Genomic DNA, 21,928 nt, shown 5'->3' on the forward strand with positions numbered 1-21,928 from the left:
TGTTGTCTCTCTTGCTTTGCTTTTTTCTCTTCTTCTTCTTTGCTGCAAGACAAAGAAGGGAGCTATAAAGATGCTGCAAGAAGGATGGTGCAAGAGATTGGTTTTTGTGGTGCCATCACAGTTGGTGGGAGACTCATTTCAATTCCCTTCCAGTCCTCATTGGCCTTTTTTGATAGTCTTCCTTAGGGACAAGACTGGGAGGGCAGGTAGCAGCAAAAATGAAGCATTCAATCCGACGGCCATAGGGTGCTTGTCCATCTGGAGTGGAGTCTTGAAACTCGAAGCTGCACTTGCCAACAGCCACCCTACCTATTGTAGTAACAACCTTACCATGCTAGTTTTTTTTTTTTTTGCTGAAACAGAAAAAAAATTCCACCCCCCCTCCCCAAACCCAACATCTGTATGCCAGCTTGGCACTCCAACTGTTTTCATACCAGCTGGAGACACAGCTTCTTCCTTTGACTGATGGCCCAGATAGTCCCACCTTAACATTCCCACCCACCATCTCTGTTTTCAAGTATTTACTGATTTACATTTTTTTACATGCTCTATTGTTTTTTTTCCTTGTAAGGCCGCCCCTGCCCTGGATAAGCAAAAGGTAAGGCGGTAACTAAAACATTTACAAGTGATCATACAATGCACTAATGAGTATCAAGGATGTACCACTGACTGGAGGTGGCTCAATATGCATTTGAGGTACTAGCCTGCCCTGCTGGCTTAATAAATGAAATCAAACCTAGACTACCAAACCCCCACCCAGATCTTACTGATCAAATCAATGCATTTAATTAAGAAAAGACCATTGCCAAAAATCAATTGTCCCATTAAATCCCAAACAAGAAGCTCTAATTATTTTGGAAGAGGATGCTCTGTGCCTTTTGCCTCAACATTTGGCCCTGCTCTCACTGCCTTGTGTCTCTACATTTAGGCCTGGGCTTGTTTTCTTGGCAGTGTGGTGCCAATGTCCAATTTGCCCAAAGGCACAAAGTCTAAGGAGCCACCTGGTTATTACCAGCCTACCACACAAGGGGTGATGCACTTTACTGTAGGAGAGCTCCAAGGATGTGGCCCTGGAGTACATTCAGACTGCATCTTTTCTTGGCAATGAAAAAAAAAAAAGGAAATTGCTGACATAAATCAAAAAAGTTCACGCATTTTTGTCTATATGAGCAGCTTATGTACTGTCCTGCGGCAGTATCACCCCCTGAAAGCAGCCGCTGTGCTACCACCCTTTGAAAAGCAATCCATCGCATAGCACTTTTTAGAGAGTAGTGGAGACTGCAACCCATCTAAATGAGGCCTTACAGTGAAGTCTTTTACTTTTTACTGTAGCATGAGTTTCACTCCTCCTGCTGCATTCTCAGTCAGTTAAAAAATAAAGACCAGCTACCAGTAGCCATAGCTCCAGTTTTGGATGAATACACTCGCTAGATTTTCAAAAACAATGCCTTTTATATTTTATGGATTCCTCCTACAAATGACTATACAGCTATAAATAAACCATTATGGGGGGACCCAGTGAACTGACAACTGCAGCGTTAGACATTTTCTATTTACAGCAGCCCCGATGCAAATAGATAAGGATAAGCCCTTGATCCCTAACTAAATCTTAACCTTCCTGGGAGATTTACCTCTTGCAACCTCTTGTAACATCACCCAGCAAGAGTTCAGTACAGCAATCCTTGTCACATGGGCTTGGTGAGGGCAGAAGTGACAAAGACTTTCAGAAATCAATTATGCTTCAGAATCATATCCACTGCATGGAAACCTAAACATTGTAAATGTTGCAAAGTATACTCTCCATGCTGGCATTCAGTATATGAATTCCTTTTTTTAATATTTCACATTCCTTTCCTTAAATATGTTTCTATACGGTATGTGCTGACCAACCTGTCCAGCAAAAGTGACTATATTGTTGGGGTAGTTGAGCAGTTGCAGCAACAGTTTTTTTTTTTTCAAGAAAGTTTAAACCATGTGAATAAACCGTGATTTCTGTAAGTACCCGTCACTGTTCCTGGACAGTCGGCGTGTAAATGCTAAACAAAATATAAATCATTGCATGTGACATAAAAACATTCTGAGTACTGTTAGGACATTAACTCACTGCATAAAGTTATCCGAATTAAACAATTATGTTAGTGTAACCATTTCAATTCAGGCCATACCTGGAAAGAGGAGATTAGACTACTTACCTCCCCTGCTGCTCTCGCCCCTAACTAGAACTGGTCCCCCCAAGGTCTGTTGGGAAACCAACACTTCCAGGGGGGTTGATCTCTGTGGTCCCTTGTGACTGTCATTGGCTCTCCCTCTGGCTTTATGTCACTGCTTTCCTCCTGCAGACATCATGTAACTGCTTTCAATGCAGTATAGTTCCTCCTGCTAACCTCATGTCACCGGTTTTCCCCTGCTGGCCTTATGTCAGTGCTTTTTCCTGCATTATAGTTCCTCCTGCTGACCTCATGTCACTGCTTTCCCCCTGCTGACCTCATGTCACTGCTTTTTCCTGCATTATAGTTCCCCTGCTGACCTCATGTCACTGCTTTCCCCCTGCTGACCTCATGTCACTGCTTTTTCCTACATTATAATTTCCCCTGCTGATCTCATGTCACTGCTTTCCTCCTGCATTATAGTCTTCCCTGCTGACCTCATTTCACTGCTTTCCTCCTGCATTATAGTTCCTCCTGTCAACCTCATGTCACTGCTTTCCTCCTGCATTATAGTCTCTCCTGCTGACCTCATTTCACTGCTTTCCTCCTGCATTATAGTTCCTCCTGTCAACCTCATGTCATTGGTTTCCTCCTGCATTATAGTCCCTCCTGCTGACATTTCACTGCTTTCATCCTGAATTATAGTCTCCCCTGCTGACATCATGTCACTGCTTTCCTCCTGCATTATAGCTCTTCCTGCCGATCTCATGTCACTGCTTTCCTCCTGCATTATAGTCCCTCCGGCTGACCTCATGTCACTGCCACTGCTTTTTTCCTGCATTATAGTTTCTCTTGTTGCTCTTATGTCACTGCTTTCCTCCTGCATTATAGTCCCTCCTGCTGACCTCATGTCACTGCCACTGCTTTTTTCCTGCATTATAGTTTCTCCTGTTGATCTTATGTCATTGCTTTCCTCCTACATAACATAAAATCAGCAGGAGGAATCAGTGAGAGCTGCAAGAGACCAAGTAAATATTCTGTCTCTTCTTTACAGGTTATCCTTAGTTGAAATGATCCCAATATAAAAGGGGTCACACGAGCTTGAGAAGGGCATGTGACCGAAATGCATCGCCGAGCAACCTAAACTGAGAAGTGGGCGCCCACAGATCCTCAGCTGAATGACCTCATGGACACACATATACAGACCAGGTGCTCTGACTCGATGCAGACTTCTTATCTTCAGGCTCATTACAGGTTAGAGCCCCAGAACTAAAGCTAAAGACAGCCAGACCAGAAGCATGTCGGCAATGACAGCTTCCACATTTCTCTCAGGTCTCACAGGTTTCCATTAGGAACCAGACAATTTGATAAAGAAAATGGTTTGTACAATTTTATTTACACGCATACAAATTCATATATTGTTAAAGAAAAAAATAGAAGTTTTGAATGTTTTGAGATTAGACATGACTGGTGAATGAATCACACTGGAAATATACCAAAAGGTTTACAATGCAGTCATAATGGAGTTTGTACATTTCCTGTGTTTTTGTGGATTTCTTTTATACGCCAAAAACCAGCACTGAAATTGTGACGATATCACCAGAGGCCGGTCATACAAACTTAGTGAGGGAGGCCAGCCATGCAAACTTAGTGAGGGAGGCCGGCCATGCAAACTTAGTGAGGGAGGCCGGCCATGCAAACTAACAAGGGAGTAAAACACTTTCATTCCAATGCTAATATTGTTCATTCAGATTGTTGTTGTACATCATTTTAATCTAGTATGTTGTATTTATTCACATTGCCTATTGTGAATAGTGGATAGTGGCATTGGCTCTCCTTTGTGAGCAGCTCTCCCCCTCCCCCCCCCCCAATCTGTATGTTTGCTGATCCTTCACTGGTCAATCACTGGCTGGGGGCAGGGCTTTGACCAAACTTGTCACTTAACTGCAGCATAGAAAAGTCAGGTCATTATATAAATCTTAGGACTGGATGGCAGGTAAAACAGCTACACACTTTAAATATATACACTATATTACCAAAAGTATTGGGACGCCAGCCTTTACACGCACATGAACTGTAATGGCATCCCAGTCTTAGTCCGCAGGGTTCAGTATTGAGTTGGCCCACCCTTTGCTGCTATAACAGCCTCAGCTCTTCTGGGAAGGCGTCCACAAGGTCTAGGAGTGTGTCTATGGGAATGTTGGACTATTTGTGTGGTCGGTACTGATGTTGGACGAGAAGGCCTGGCTCGCAGTCTCTGCTCTAATTCATCCCAGTTCCTCCACCCCAAACTCGCTAATCCACTAGACATGTGCGATTTGTTTCGTTACGAATCGAAATTAGTACGAATTTTCCTGAAATTCGTAAATTCGGAAGCATACGAAATTTCGAATTGCAGTTTCCGAATTATATCCGAAATACGAAATTCCGTTAACGAATTTCGGATCCGAATTTCTTTGAAACGGTAACAGGGGTAAATATTACCCCTGTAAAGGTTGAACAACATGACAAGATTTATTTTTTAATCCGAAATACGGATCCGCTGCTGCTGAGGGTTGCATTACAATACACAGGCAGGAAATACAAAATTCCGTTGACGTATTTTCGTTCCGTTACGAACATTTGTTATATTGAAGTTAAAAAGCAAAGTACATTTATATTGGAGTTGATGGTAGTTTTTTTTTTATACGAAATTCGGATCCGAAATCCGTTAACGGAATTCGTATTTCGGATAAAAAAACACTACCACATCGACTCCAATATTAACAAAGGTATTTTTGCTTTTTAACTTCATCATAACGAATGTTCGTAAAGTTACGAAAATGTGCCGAAACTAACGAAAATTCGTATTTCGTACGAATCCGAATTGAGTTTCGGATACGAATTACGAAATAACGGATATTCCGAAACGGAACTAATTTTTTTACGGCGCACAAGTCTATAATCCATGTCTTTATGGACCTTGCTTTGTGCACTGGTGCGCAGTCATGTTGGAACAGGAAGGGGCCACCCCCAAACTGTTCCCACAAAGTTGGGACCATGAAATTGTCCAAAATGTCCTGGTATGCCTTAATAGTTCCCTTCACTGGAACTAAGGGGCCAAGCCCAACCCCTAAAACAACCCCACACCATAATCCCCCCTCCACCAAACTTTACACTTGGCACAATGTGGTCAGGCAAGTACCATTCTCCTGGCAACCAGCAAACCCAGACACGTCCATCGGATTGCCAGACAGAGGAGCGTGATTCGTCACTCCAGAGAACACGTCTCCACTTCTTGAGTCCAGTGGTGGCGTGCTTTACACCACTGCATCCGACACTTTGCATTGCACTTGGTGATGTAAGGCTTGGGTGCAGCTGCTCGGCCATGGAAACCCATTCCATGAAGCTCTCTACGCACTGTTGTTTTGCCAGTCTGAAGGCCACATTGAGGTCTGTAGCTATTGACTCTGCAGACAGTTGGCGCCTTTTGCGCACTGTGCCCGTCAGCATGCGCTGACCCCGCTCTGTCATTATACGGGGCCTACCACTTGGTGGTGAGTTGCTGTTGTTCCCAGTTGCTTCCACTTTGTTATAATACCACTAACAGGTGACCGTGGAATATTTAGTAGCAAGGAAATGTCACGGAACACCTGAATCCAATGATTTGGAGGGGTGTCCCAATACTTTTGGCAATATAGTGTATATGGTATTTAGCTGCTTGTTTGAGGCTCATCTTTAAATACCATTGAAAGTATTCAATAATGTTTAGCTAAATTGTCCGGCGTGGTGCTTCGAGGACCTGAATGACCTTGTACTTGAATGGGACTGTACTGAACACTTTCAGGTTTAGTTACTAATAAGCTGACATTGCTGTACTTCATACAACTTGATTACCAAGTCCTCATTTAGCCTAGAAATACATCTCCTTATAGCCGGGATTATCCTGAGAATTCCTTCTGTAAGCAATACAAGGCAAATAATCTAGTAGAGCTTTTACACATAATCCCCTGCTTGCCTTAGATTACGGAAGGGATAATTACATGTTAATTGTAGATGGGCTCAGTATGGTGGTTATAATTATGCATATACAATTCCCTATTTCTTCTTGAAGTCCGGCTTGTCAAGTTGTTTTCTTAGTGATATTAAAGTCAAATGTTTTTTTAACCAATTTTAAATGCTAATGAAATGACTTGCAAAGGTTGTGGCTCTTTATGTTTTAAAGTTTTTGATTCCTGCAAAATCAGTTGGTCCCCTGAGCACTGGCCCTGATATCCTGATTTTAGGGTGGCTCCTGTACCTTACAGGGTCCTATGGGCCACCCTTTTGTGTGCTAGTAAGCTGTGTGTGTGTGCAAAGCAAGCCACTTCCCTGCTCCCTACTCCCCGCTCCTCCTTTCTACCTCCCTAGCTAATAGATGGATAGTTGATGGAGACTGCTCTGTCCATTGTGGACTAGACCGGGACTTCAGGGAAGTGGATCTTAGAGCGTTGAAGCTGTCTGGAAACATGGTGACTGTAAGTGCTTGAAAGAAATACTTTGCTGGGGAATGTATATTTTTTTTGATCTGGATTCATTATTGAAAAAAATGTGAGAGTTTATTACAACTTTAAACATCTCAATCACAACGTGTGTGTGTGTGTGTGTGTATATATAGCAGTTTTGCCTTCAGAATGATAAACTCCATTGTACAAGGAATGACATTCACCGTTCCAGTTATCGAAGGACCAGTATGGAGAAGGCTTTGTCATTTAGTAGATATGGAAACAGAAGGCATGCAGTCCATTGTTCTCCATCTTATGGAGGGATGTCTTCATTTTTTTGTTCAAACACCAGCTTGTTCTCTTCTGTAACACCCAGAATCGTCTCGATTTCTTGCACACAATCCTGCACATAAAAAAAATAACCAGGAGACTCTGTGACTTGAAGGAGGTAAGACAGACATTAAAAATATAACCAGCAGAACGTACAAGGGGAGGGACAGGTTATTTACAGTCATTCCAGTGCCAATGCTCACTTCTTCTCAAAAAGAACTCTCATGTTGACTATTAAAATAAAACTGTATACATATTACTGAATTGTTGCACTTCTGTACAAATCTTCCCAGTAACTCCTGTCCAAATTCCCCCCCAAATAAAGTCACTCTACGGTTTGTGTGCAACTTATCCAACCAGTCAATGGTTCTAATTTTATGAAAGCATGCTGCCATGTTTAGCAATATTTAGCAGTCATTGGCCCATCATCCAGAATGCAACACAATCGAACTACATTGGACAGAAGACGGTGAGGGACTTTCTTTGTTTTGTATCTGAAAGGAGGGATTTCAAATGCATTTCCACCTCTGCAGCAAGATTGGGATAACACCTATTATAGCTTCTCCCCTATGCCATGTTAAAGAAGAACTCCAGGTTTTTATCAAATTAACCCTTGCAGTGGGGCTACCCTCCCCCCCCCCCCCCCCCCCCCCCCAATTAACTGCTCATTTTGGTCTAGGGGTCAGAAAAAAGAAGATATACTCACCTGATCCTCAGTCCTGCGGCAGTCAGCACTCTCCTCTCTTCCCCTCCGCTCCAGCTGTGGAGTGCCCCCAAGCGTCCTCATGTCTAATGCATGTCAGAGGACCTGCATTAGACGTTATGATGTCAATGGTCCTTAGGCCACCGGAGCCCTGGGGAGAAGAGACTGCAGGGACTGGTACAGCCAGGCAGGACTGAGGATCAGGTGACATAGTTACATAGTATTTGAGGTTGAATAAAGACAAGTCCAACCTATTGCGTGTATGCATTTATGAGCAGGTGTGTTCGAATCCATGTGATTTTTCTCTTAGCTGTACCTGTACCACTTTATATTACGGTCTCCAAGGAACTCATCCAGGAGTTTCTTGAATGATTTGGGCCCCTAGATCAAATCTAGTACTTAACCCTTGCAGTGCTGGGGTAGCCCCACTGCAAGGGTTAGTTTTATTAAATCCCTGGAGTTCCTCTTTAAAGCATATTTAACCACCTCAGGGCCGGCCGTTGTAAAAACGGCCGGCCGAGAGGTCTGTAGACCTGAGAGGGCATCTTTAGAAGTCCGCTCAGCCACGCCCACCTGCGCGCATCGGAAACACCGGCGATTTAAAAACCGGCACCGATGCCTGCTAACGTACAAGCGATCACCCGGCTATAGAGCCGGCGGATCGCTTGTATGAGCTGCCGGCCCGTTTCCCCCCCTCCCTACGCGCCCCTCCCGTTGTCACGCCGGTCCCGGGCTCCGCTGTGTCCGGTGCGAGCCTGGGACCAGCATACGGCCTCTTGTCACAGGGGATCAGAGGGAGCTCGGTACACGAGCTTCCTCCGGTCCCCTCTCCGCTGCCAGAATGCGAAAGTGATGTATATTACATCACTTCCGCATTCTTGTGTCACTCTCCAGCTTCAGACGCTGGAGAGAAGCTGATGAAGCAGATCTGTGCTTCATCAGCTTCTTTTGAGGGGTCCTAGGTGACATTAGGGGTCTTGGAGACCCCTGGTGTCTCCATAAAGAGGCCCTGCCACATCTTTTGCTATCACATAGATGGGTTTCTTAGCCCCCTCTGTGATAGCAATAAAGTTAAGTGGGAAAAAAAAACCTAAAGTTTCCAAAATAAACTTAGTCGCACATAAAAAAGCCCCCACCCATACATACATGCATGCAAACATGCGTCAGGTGCGCATACCTGCGAAAACGATGATGGCGCCCATTACGCCGCACATGTTACATATCGCCGCGAACTTCGCAGTGAGAGCAATGATTTTAGGGCCATCAATCACTGATGAGCGGTAAAAGCTTTTAAAGCGTAGCCTATGGTCAATTTTGGGTATTGTAGTGCGTGCAATTTTTAAGCTTGAAATGTTTGGTGTATATTTACCCGACGTGACCCCGACTTTTATATTTTACCAAAAAATTGGGTAATAATTGTTTCCTAACAATGTAAAAAAACACGTATTTTTTCACAAATTTTCAGTATATTTTCTGAAATATAGAAAAAAATAAAACCCCCAGTGGTGATTAAATACCACCAAAATAAAGCTCTATGTGTTCCCAAAAAATGGTATAAAATTAATTTCAGTACAGCGTTGCATGACGGAATAAATGTCAGTCAAAGTAGCGTGTACTTCAAGTGGTTAAACACAAAAGCAAAAATTTAATATATTGCAGCTTACCAATTCTTAGATGTGGTGGCTGCATTAGTTTTCTTTTTTAGGCTTTTGTTTTACATATTTTCACCTGATGATACAGCCAGTAAGTCTTTTATATTTTAACTTCCCTTAAGAAGCCAAGCTGTCCAGCCCAAGTGGCAGATAGAGGCTTGAGACAAACCATTTAACAATAACAGGGGTGTTCACAATGATTAGCTTCTATTCACTGATGTAAAACCTTTATCCCAAAAGGAAAAATAATTGTTGCTGCAAATGCCTAAAAAGTTTTATCTGGAGTTCGGATTTATTATGTTAGTTACATCCATCTAAATATGCTAGTGCATCTAATACCCCCCCAAGTGGCTCCATTGTTCCCCCATAGAGTGGAGCCACCCTAAGACAGAAAGTGTGTTATTGGCTGGATCACCAGGTGAAAAGAAAGGAAGAGAAACCTGAAAAAAACCCCGAATGCAGCCACCACATTTTAGGATTAGTATACAGCAATACAGGTGAAACTCGAAAAATTAGAATATCGTGCAAAAGTTCATTTATTTCACTAATGCAACTTAAATGTCTACCAGGAGATTTAACATTTTTGTCATTGTCACACGTCGGCTCGAACTATGAGGATGAGTGATTTTCACTCACCTCATAGTTCTCCTTTAACTATTAGTCTCATCTGCCATGTAATGGAGACCAAGAGATGTGTGAAGTCCAGCCATGGCTCCTCCATAGACACACTGGAGAAATGAGTGTAGACATGAAGGAACATAAAGTGCTATTTTTCCCCCTTTTATTCCTTGATGATGACACTACAGTTGGATCATTTTGCACAGTCTTGTTTCCAGTGTAGACTGTTTAGTACATACAACCTAATGCTCTATGAACATGCTAACCATTAGCTATTTCCTACTGATGCAGGTGACCTCCCAGTATAAATCATCTCATTGTTCCATGCAGTCCTCCCTGCGACTCCCAGTGATAGGAACCTCGTGCCGATCATTAACTGCCAGTTTCTCTTGCAGGACAGTAATTACCAGAAACAGAGAGATGCTTTCATAATGAATGGAGCGCTCCTGTCCACTTTCCTTACCAGTGACTTGCGAAACAGAGCTGAAATCGTTAGTTAATTAACAGCTCACCTTGAAATTAGTTTCTCCCTGCATTTTAGGCGCTGATATTTCTTGATGGATGATGAACAGATTGCGAGCAAAGGTCATCAGAGCTCCCTGGAGGTCCTCGGCGATGCTCCTTGTAATGAGATTCAGATAGAAGCAGGTCAGGGTTGTAATACACACGTTAATTTACCTTTCAGTCTTAAACCTGTTTATTTCTGCTACGCCATCAGTGGACCTGCATCAGAATATCCATCTGCATACATGGTGCGCCATACAGAATAAGTTATATGTTATTTACATTTAATAATGTAATCTCCTTTACGATATTCACATTTAGATCACTGAGCTCTATAATGAATACAAGTCATAGTACTCATGTTACTGACCACTGAATCAAGCTATAATCATGAAAGCTACTTTTGAGCTGCATCCATTGTTTAACAATGAGTCACTCACTATTAATAATTGATGCATCGATACCAGTTTTTTGGTGTTGAGTATGAGTACCCATATTGAGTATAAGTCCCATTAAGGAAGCCGGGCAGCATGTAATGACTGGCCACCAGCTTTCTGATTAGCCGGGAAGCCAGCTCCATGCTCCCTCATCACCAGGTGACGAGGAAGCCGGGGGGGTTTGTAATGACTCGCTACCCGGCGTCCTGATTGGCCAGCAAGTCAATACACGCCCGCCGACTTCCTGATTGACAAATCAGTAATGACTCGCCGCCTGGCTTCCTGATTGGCCGGGAAGACAACTCCATGCTCCCTGGTGATGAGGGAGTATGGAGCGATCTTCCTGGCCAATCCTGATACAGGAGGTTCCAGTAGAGTACTCGCCCAAATACGCTGTATTGATATCCCCTACTATTACCGGCATCCCATACTATTAATCCAGTGAGAAGTATCAGATGTGCCATAAGTAAATTTTTAGGAAGGTTTTAGAGAGTACAAATGTGAAAGCATTGGTTTGTAAAGAGTCTGTAATAACAGTAATCTCTAGCAATCTCCTATAATGTGTCTCCAGTCTATTACTGTCTCTGAAAACATATTCCCCAATCTTCAAAAACGTATCATGTTTGCAGTCTCTGACCATCTACTGCAGCATGCCCGTAGTCTCTAACCATCTGCTGTATTATATCTGCAGTCTCTGGCCATCTCTTGTAGCATATTTGCAGTCTCTGACCATGTCTTGCAGCATGCCTCTAGTCTCTAACCATCTACTGCAGTATGTCTGAAGTCACTGACCATCCCTTGTAGTATGCTCATAGACTCCAATCATCTCCTGTACTATGTCTGCACCCTGCTCCATGGTTGCCTGACCTCACAGCAGTGAGGGTCCCAGTGTCCTATAGTTAAGAGTAATGTAGATGACTACAGGGCTGGTATTCAATACTGTAACACACACACATAGAAACTGGGGTACTGTGTGTTCGGTCACACAGCTGATAAAGCTAAATATGGGAAGAAACATACATTATTTCTTATGTAAGCCCCCCAATTTTAATAATTTAAATGACACTAAAATCAGGAGTTACATCTTAAAAATGCGTTCAAGTACCCCAACTATTAATAAAAATGTATCCTGTAGGTATACATCCTCAAATCATCTCTGAATTGGTGCCGACACTGTCCTTCCTTCTGGAGGGTGGCTACTTTTGTTCCCCATGGTCTCTGTGGGTGTTGTAAAGTAGTCACTACTCCAAGCTCGCTCCTGTGATGGACTACAATCTCATGTTTAGTTTGCTAATTTGTATTGAGATTGTAGTCCATCACAGGAGTGAGCTTGGAGCGGTGGCTACTTTACAACACACACAGGGAGCATGGGAAACAAATGTAGCCATCCTCTAGAAGGAAGGACAGTGTCGGCACCAATTCAGAGATGATTTGAGGATCTACAGCTGAGAGATACACAAATAAAGTTGTTTTATTAATAGTTTGGGTACTTAAATGTATTTTTAAGATTTAACTTCTGAGTTTAGTGCCACTTTAAGACTGTGACTCAAACAGATAACTCCCTCTTCAAAACTGTATTCACTGAGCAGTAGTACATTGCAGACAGACATAGCATATTCAGGACAGTGGATGGGTGACCTTGGCTCTCATCTGATCAATAGGTCATACTACAGAAGTGCTCCACAGACAGTGGTAGCATACTCACAGCATTTCTATTCGGTGCCTTTTCAGGTTTTCTAACAGCACAAACACCGTACCTTGCTTCTCCTGACAAAAGCAAAGGAAAACGTGACAATCAAAGTAAACGATTCAGTCAATATCGATTAACTTCCTAAAACAACAGTCTGCCATTTTACATAAGGGACGATGTCAAAGGTGAACAGTGGATTTCCTGTCTGCTTTATATGATGATCATACACTGCTCAGCTAACATTGAGTATGTGCAAAGATTTGCCTCACTACACTGACTAGGAGAAAATATATGTACATAGGTAGTCAACTGGCTACAGAACAGAAGATAAGCGCTGATTGTCAACAGGGCATATTCCAAATGGACCAATATGTCTGTGAAGGTTCTCATTCATCCAAGGTCATGGTATAGCTGTAAAAAATAAGTCAAGGCAACTGGACCTGCTGTATTTTTCTTGAAGATGTTTCACTGGTCATCCAACCAGCTTTCTCAATTCAGAATGACTTGTACAAAAAATGATCTGGGAATAAATATGGTGAATGCTGCTCCAATCCACATAATCTGTTAGTCACAACCAGGTGTTGATTGCATTTGCATAATTGTAGTCTAGGAGGTGTTATTAACCTGCCCAGAGAGAGAAGTGTTAAAACAGCATTGTATGTGGCAGACAATAGATGTCTCATCATTTATGTAAAAATGGAGAAACCAAGCTTGAATAGAGGTGGGGGGGAGGGGCGATCTATTGTCTGCCACATACAATGTGTTAACACCTCTCTCTGGGCAGGTTAATAACACCTCCTAGACTCCAATTATGCAAATGCAATCAACACCTGGTTGCCACTAACGGATTATGTGGATTGGAGCGACATTCACCATATTTATTCCCAGATAATTTTAGTAGAAGTCATTCTGAATTGAAAAAGCCGGTTGGATGACAAGTGAAACGTCTTCCAAGAAAAATACAGCAAGTCCAGTTGCCTTGACTTATTTTTTACAGATACAAATGGACCAATGTTTACAATTCCACAAGGATCGTTATTGAGCCCATAGAATTATTAAAACTCAGCAGGATAATAACTCGGTATCCTTGGTGGATAAATGGCATATTAAATGTGTAAGGTGAAGCACCTGGGCAATGCTAATGAAATAATCCACTATATATTAAATGTGATCTCCAGCAATGACCCATATTTACCCCCACACCACGCTCCTTACATCTAGAGCATGCCCCGACATTATATTTATTATTTTACTTTGACATTCTTGGCACAATGCAGTCAGGCAAGTACCGTTCTCCTGGCAACTGCCAAACCCAGACACATCCATCGGATTGCAAGACAGAGAAGTGTGATTTGTCACTTCAGAGAACACGTCTCCACTTCTCTAGAGTCCAGTGGCGGCGTGCTTTATACCACCGTATCTGACGCTTTGCATTGCACTTGGTGCTGTAAGACTTGGATGCAGCTGCTCGGCCATGGAAACCCATTCCATGAAGCTATTGACTGCAGACAGTTGGCGACTTCTGTGCACTGTGCACTTCAGCGTGCGCTGACCCCGTGCTGTCATTTTAGGTGGCCTACCACTTCGTGGCTGAGTTGCTGTTGTTCCCAGTTGCTTCCACTTTGTTATAATACCACTAACAGTTGACCGCAAAGTATTTAGTAGCAAGGAAATGTCACGGAACACCTGAATCCAATTATTTGGAGGGATGTCCCAATACTTTTGGTAATATATTGTATATATACAGTATATATATAATTTTTTTTGTTTTTTTTATCAAGGAAATTAAACCGAATGCCTTGTGGGCTCAGACAGAACATATGATATGTTGTTTTATGGCACTGTGCACATCCATGAATAATGCACTTACAAAGCCTTACCTTTACATCATATCCAATGCCATGGGCTTTGCACATCTGAAAGAACACATTGTAATACACAAGCGATAGGTTTGTGTGAAACAGGCGTGTGCTGAGAACAGCGACTCGGCTGCAAACACGGGGTGTCTGGAAAAAAAACAAAAAAACATAATTCCTTAGGACGGAATTGAACACCCAGTGACGAGGGAACATGGAGCTGGCTTCCCGACCAATCAGGAAGCTGGGCAGCGTGTAATGACTTGCTTCCTGGCTTCCTGATACCGGAAGCTTGGGTATCAGTCTAGGCATTCGAGCATTTGGGTGAGTACGAGTACTAGCCCAAATACTTGTTATCAGCACCGATACCAATACTAGTATCGGTATTGGTGAATCCCTAGTCTATAGTTTTCTTTGATCTCCTGATCTCCTCAGACAACTTTCTCTGGTCCTTGTTTAGTGTGATGAACACAATGATACCAAACAGAAGGGTCACTTTTCTCCCTTTAAATAGGCTTACTGACTGATTACAAGCTTTAAGAAATGCGTAATACTAATTACAGAAAACAGTTTGAAGTATCACTATGATCCAACTATTTATAATCTTTTTTTTTTTGGGGTACCAACAAATCTGTCCAGGCCATTTCAGAATATCTTTGTAGAGTAAGCAATAATGTATAACTTTTCACACTTTCTTTGCTTTACTCTGACATACCAAGGGCAAACATGAGACTATTGCTTTTAATTTCATCACTTTTCAGGAGGAATAAAGAATTGTTTCAATGAGCTGTTGGGGTTTGTACAAATTTGTCCACAACTCTACAGGCATTTCCTAACAATACTTACTGCTTGTCTTTTAAAAGACAACTGCACCATTCCAGAAAAGGTGGTGTTTATTCCAGTGTAATAACGCACAAGAGGGAGACCGTTATAGTCTCAGCTATCATATAGGAGACATACCGCTAGTGTTTACTGAGCACAAACACAAGCACATAAGTGGTCCCTGTCCATGTATCACAAAGGACATTGAATGATTTGCTACATAAAAATGGTGCAGCTTGTTTTCCTACAGTGTCCCACAGGAACACAATGTGCACACTGCTCTTTATGGCTTACTCTGATCAATACGTTTTATAGGCTGTAATCCAAAACCTTTGTGAGGAACCAAAGAGCAGCGTATCGATGGCTTGGTTTTACAGCTGACCTGCTCTATTGCGCTCCCGATTGTTTACACGGCCTCCCCCCACCTGACAATTAATGGGAAAAAAAACAGTTTTGTTCCTCTGCCACGTTAAAAGTGGATATTTCTAACTGTTGACATCATTCTCCATAAGCTTTAAGTGAAAAACGTATGGAACAGAAAAGAATCAACACCCTCTGAAGTGGCCTGTTATTCTTTACATCAAGAACATTTAAAGGAGAACTCAGTCACAACAGATTCTGCAATTTTTTTGCAGAGCAAGGCAAAGTATGATCATGGTGTCATTTGACCAAAATTATTAAACATATTCCTGGCCAGGACACTATCTGCAAGAAGTCTCCCTGTGCTTGCATGAGTTTCCTAGGGGAGCTCCGGGTTTCCTCCCACACTCCAAAAGACATGCTGGTAGGTTAACTGGCTGCTGCCTAAATTGGCCTTGTATGCATGTGCAATTGGGACCTTAGATTTTAAGCTTTTACGGTTTGTAAAACAATGCGTACATTGTCGCTTATATATGAATTAATTTTGGCAAGTAACCTCAAGAAACTTGGCTGAAAAGATGAGCTTGCCCTTTTAAGCTGTGCCAGGGCTGAAGGGAGATTTTCCACTTCCGTCATGGAGAGTAGTGATGGGCCGAACAGGCCCGAGTTCAGTTCGTATTCAAACGTCCAAAAAACTCGAACTCAATGCAAGTCAATGAGGGTAGAACTTTCAGAAACGATTGTCCCCTTTAAGAGGGCTTATATGCAAGTTATTGGCCCTAAAAAAGGCATGGGGGTCCGGGTACTGCACTAGGGGACAGGAATCAATGAGAAAAAAAAACGTTTTTAAAGGGGCAGTGATTTTTACATCACTTAAAGTGTAAGAATTAAAATGAAAAATTCCTTCAAATATCGTGCCTGGGGGGGGGGTCTCCATAAACTGCCTGTGAAGAGGCGGATCTGTACGATGTATAGAACTCTGATATAGAACGCTGCATACAACTTTGCTACAGAACTCTGCTATAGAACTCTGCTACAAAACTCTGCTATCGATTTCTCTCTCTTTTCACTCCAGCAACACACTACGTAGGGCTGCGGTGTAGGCAGCCTAATATAGTGTGCTGCCGGGACTTTGCCCAATCATGGCTCTAACAGAGTACTGAGCCCTGATTGGACAAAGTCTTGCACCTGACCTGTGGTCAGGTGCAAGCCTTTACCCAATTAGAACTTCAGAAGGCGCATTGCCTTGTGGGATGTTGAGCGGTCGAACAGGATGCAAACATCCCACAAAGTTTGTGCTTTCGGCGAACACTCAAACTAGCGATGTTCGAGTCGAACTCATGTTTGACTCGAACATACAGCCCATCCCTAATGTCGAGGTGTCATCATTGGATGGATCCATGTCCCACTTAACTCAAAACAAATAAACAGTTTTCATGTGTGGGTTCCACTTTAAAGTGGACAAATCAGGAGGAAGAGAATGTTATTGTTTGGATAATTTTGTCAAGACAGCATAGCCCTAAAGTGCAACACCACCTTCTCTAAAAAAAAAAATCAAAGGGTAAAACATCCTGGAGGAAAGCTTATTGAGGTTGCCTGTCAAATTCACATTACCGGCTCACCAAATACACAAAGTTTAGCTCTACCTTCACCTCCACCACTATGGCTTGTGGGCTATTGGTTGCAACAGCAAGGCTTCTGTTAGCCCTCTATGCAATGTAACTAGATGCAAAAGGTGTAGTCCATCTACAATCCTTAATTAAGCTTTACTGATTAAAAGGCAAGAAATCCAGAGTATCCTCAAAGCCAAAAGGATGCTAACATGTTTAAAAAGCGACAAATAGGCTTTTTGCCCAAAGGCATTAGTGTTTTGTTGGCTTTGAGGATATTCTTAATCTATTGCCTTTTAGCCAATAAAACATAATCAAGGATCATAGACGGACTCCAGTGTTTGTATCTACTCGAATCACATGACTGGCTCACCTCCAGACTGACATTTGAACTATAGAGAACTTTGAGGGCTACTGCAAGGACCTGGTTTTATTTTTCTTAAATGGGTTGTGGAGTATATCACAGATTATAAATCTGACCCCAAGTCCTCAAATATGTTCTCTCTGTCTGCATGTTGTCTTTCAACACACATGCATGCAGCAAATCCCAATTGGCTCCTAGTCAAGATGATGTTGTTCAAGGGATGGCCAGAAGCTGACATTTTCTTGTTGTCTGCTCCTTTTGGCTTGGTGATGGGAGTAGTAAGTAATTGTGAAGCACATTACCCCACAAATGATTTTGCATCCTTGTTCTGATGGAATATAAGCAGTAACAGCATGAACCTTGGCACCAGTACTTTGATGCAATACATCTCTGAATGCAAGCTAATCACGTTTATAATATTTGCAGAATTAACAACAGTTGATTTGCAGTGGGGGAGTAGAAACTAGAGGAGCATTTGATCGAATAATCCATGTCTCTGTTTAACAAGCGTGAAGCAGGATGGGGCCGTGGTGATGGAACGCCATTGTTTAAGGGTTGGCATCAGACTGAAAGAATTGCTCTTGCTGGGTCTTTGCAGTCCGTACACTGGCATAATGAAGAGTCATGTAAATTATTAATGCTGCGCTTATTTAGCCTCATCTATCTCGCAGATAATGAGTGATTGGCTTTATACATAATTACAGGAGCGGCAGCACTGAGAAAATATATTCTTTTATTGAAATGGGTGCATAAACAGAGAAAAGTGGGTGTTAATCTAGAAAGGCCCTGAAAGGTAACAACATAGCTAGTCACACTACAGCGCGTCTTACTGAAGGGGAAGATGGGAGTTTAAATGGGAGATCAGCGGGAGCACAAGAGGGCAATATGAGTGTGAAAGAAAGTAATAAATGCAAGAAATAATAGCTGTAATCATGTTCATGGTGCTGAGACACATCTAAAGTTGCTGACATGCAATGATTGTATTAATACTGAAAGACAGATTGCAGCGACAAGATCATCATTCACTGATATATTAATGAATTGGAATATCTATAGATATACTTGAGATTTAATGTATGTAATGAAACAGGGATGACACAAACTCATGTTATCAAGGGTACTGTCACAATAATTGGCCAAGAGGACGCTTCAAGAAGCAAAATTGCCACCGATATATACATAATAATATATACCTTATTGTGGATCTAGTTACAAAGTGAACTCTTTTTAATGTGTGTGTGTGTGTGTGTGTGTGTGTGTATGTCCATTGTGCTACCTGGCTTCCACGTGATCTGACTATTGATTGAGATGTCCATCTAGTTTTGTTTGCCCAACTATGATCACGTTCCAACTATATATTATGAGTATATGCACTTCCCTATTAGTGCTCTGCAGATATGATGTGAAAACTGCACGCCTCAAGTAGCTTTAAATTCAGATAAGTGTAAAAATAATAGTAAATGCAGACAAGGAAATACAGACAGTTTCAGTAAACATGATGGTATGTAGTAGAGACGGGGTGGAGTTTCGATCACGTGCCTCACTTGTCTGTCTTGTCAGTCCTAAGGCTACCAATCTTCCACACAGTTCCCAACATCTTGTGTGAAGTAAGTAGGAGTATGGTACATGGGCATAGATACATCCTTATGGGATGAAACAATCTTGTGGGATAATGAAACATGGGGCAGCCTACCGCTGTCCTTTGCTGCTCTAGGTTCAGACTTAGGTGGTTTATCACAGATCCAGGTCTGAGTAGAAGTAGTTTATAAATTATAAATGACTATGAATACAAATAATGGGGCCATGGCTGGAGAGAGAGTGAAAGTCTTCAAGTAGTACATGAACATTTTGTGCAAGCAGTAAATGCAGACAGTGTGCAAGCAGTGAGCATGTACAGTACAAGCAGTGAGTGTGTACGAGTAGTGAGTGGGGACAGTGTGTGCAAGATGTGAATGTGAAAAGCAGTGAGTGTGAACATTGTGTACAAGTAGTGAATGTGAACATTGTGTACAAGTAGTGAATGTGAACAGTGTGTACAAGTAGTGAATGTGAACAGTGTGTGCAAGCAGTGAATGTGAACAGTGTGTACAAGTAGTAAGTGTGGACTGTGTGTGCAAGCAGTGAATGTGGACAGTGTGTGCATGCAGTGAATGTGGACAGTGTGTGCACGCAGTGAATGTGGACAGTATGTGCATGCAGTGAATGTGGACAGTGTGTGCACGCAGTGAATGTGGACAGTGTGTGCACGCAGTGAATGTGGACAGTGTGTGCACGCAGTGAATGTGGCAGCGTGTACTTTTCACCTCTACTGTTTGATCGCGATGTCTGGGGCGGTCCATTTTCTTATAAGCAGATGGTACATTTAGTTGGCTGTTGGTACAATCCAGCGTCCCATTGGTCAGGTACAGCATGAGTTGAGTCATGGCCAGCTGGTCACTGTAGCACAGGTCTAAGTCAGTGGCCCAAATCTGAATAAAGGAAAAACAACGGATCACATCTGTGATCGCATCGGCATAACATCACAGCAGCCCAATGTGCCTTGTATAGGGTTAGTAGCTGATCATACATTGATATACAGTTTATTGATTAATTTCTGAAAGCTGGTATAAAGTGCTGATGGGGGTAGAAGCCCATAGGTAGGCTTTACAACACACATCACCTGCAGAGGTGACGCTGTTTGATATCTGGTAATGTCACAGTGACGAGTCTACAGATAACGAGGGTTCTCTTTACATTTAGGAATACACATTGATGATGGAATTTCCAATTGTATTTTGCCTTGTGGTATAAACAGAACAAGTGAGTTATTGATTGCTTTGATTTTTAAGCAAGAGGCTGATACCAAACAAATAACCTTTTTATGTGGAGTATAACAAATTCCAGGCCTGCAATGCACCCCTGAGATGTCCAGGGGTAAACGTTGATTCACAGTCAGTCTGAAATGACATTGACAAGGTCACACAGAGCAGAAACACAAGTTACAATTCAGAGGTCAGCCTCTCAGCATGTCTAGGTGTCTGTGCCATTCAACACACTGACATCTGTCCTGATCAGTAGCTGATGTGGGGTCAGGATTGGGGTCTTCCCTCTCTGTGTAACCTGCCAGCAGAACAGCACTCTCAGCACACTGCGAGGAGTCACTGGTGTAAGCGGCGGATGTTAAATGGCATCATTATAACATTATTAAGGGGTCAGCCAGTGCCTGCCTCTTGCTAAACTCCTGCTAATTTCTGAATCATATTCACAAGCAAATGCCCTCTAAATGAATCACTGCCGAGACACTCTTTAATAACCAACTGGCAGGAATCTGCTGAGCTATTAAAGATACAATCCGTCATCATAAGGATCTGCTTCAGGGGGCAAGGGAAGTGCTAAACCGGCAGCTGGTAACGTGCGGTCCATCAGGGGCTTGTCCGCTTCTGTTATTTAGGGATGGACAAACATGACCAGAACAATTCAAATCCTTTCTGCTGCCAGGAAACACTGTCAGGAAACTGACACCACTGACCATTATATCTAAGCAGTGTTATTAAAGATAAGGTCTTTGAGGGGAATTTATTAAAACTGGAGCAGACAAAATCTGGAGCAGTTGCCCAGGGCAACCAATCAGCTTCTCTCTTCAGTTTGTTTAGTTAAGATTTGAAAATAAAAGGGAGAAGCTGATTGGTTGCCATGCAAAGCTGCTCCAGTTTTTGTCTACTCCAGTTTTGATAAATTCCTTTTTTTGTTGTTGTTGAGGTCTTAGAGATACTGCTAGGAGGGAAAGAGAACCAATAGTGTCCTGCAGAGTGTAATCAGTGCATTGACATTTACTTACCATCATTTTAAGGGTCCAAGTGGCTCCGAATAGCCTAGCATTAGAGATGAACTTGGGCTTGGTGTGAACCCAGTTTGCCTAAGTTTGCCCAAGCCCGATCAAAACTGTGACCACCATTCCCCCTCCCGAACCAATCAGTGGTGGCAGCTGTAGAAGGGGGGGCATTCCCTGCCCTTCTGTTACATAAATCTGCAGGGTGGGGAATGCACCAGTCTGCAACCTATTGGGCCGGGGAGGATGGGTTGGCAGACACAATTTTGAGCGGGTTTGGGCAAACTGGGTTCACACCACGCCTAAGCTCATCACTACCTATCATTTCTGCTGTGGAGTAGGAGGGCTTGGGGGTGTGAGAGTATGCTCAAATATGCATGCTGCACCTATGTCCTTAAAGCTGGGTATACACAGTTATATATTTTCATTCAACCTGTGGGCTGAACAGAAAAAATATAATAGATTCCTCCATCCACACTAAACAACGTGGATGGACGAATCTCCCGCTGTGTGCTTTGTATTGAGACAGTGGCGGGTGTGAGGGTGAGCTGCTTTCAGAATACC

At 42.6% G+C, this 21,928-nt stretch overlaps 1 protein-coding gene across 1 annotated transcript in view; it reads right to left on the bottom strand.

Annotated features, from left to right (window-relative positions):
- Nucleotides 1–6,923: 6,923 nt before the first annotated feature.
- Nucleotides 6,924–21,928, bottom strand: part of IQCH (IQ motif containing H) — a 104,961-nt gene continuing 89,956 nt past the window's right edge. The window contains exons 17-21 of the mRNA XM_018552819.1: nt 19,860–20,024; nt 14,425–14,550; nt 12,560–12,621; nt 10,426–10,534; nt 6,924–7,013 (exon numbers count right to left, since the gene is read on the bottom strand). Coding sequence (XP_018408321.1) covers nt 6,924–7,013; nt 10,426–10,534; nt 12,560–12,621; nt 14,425–14,550; nt 19,860–20,024 — 552 coding nt within the window. The remainder of the gene's footprint in view (nt 7,014–10,425; nt 10,535–12,559; nt 12,622–14,424; nt 14,551–19,859; nt 20,025–21,928) is intronic.

Source organism: Nanorana parkeri, unplaced genomic scaffold (genome assembly GCF_000935625.1).
Source record: "Nanorana parkeri isolate BGI_ZX_2015 unplaced genomic scaffold, ASM93562v1 scaffold98, whole genome shotgun sequence".
NCBI lineage: Eukaryota > Metazoa > Chordata > Amphibia > Anura > Dicroglossidae > Nanorana > Nanorana parkeri.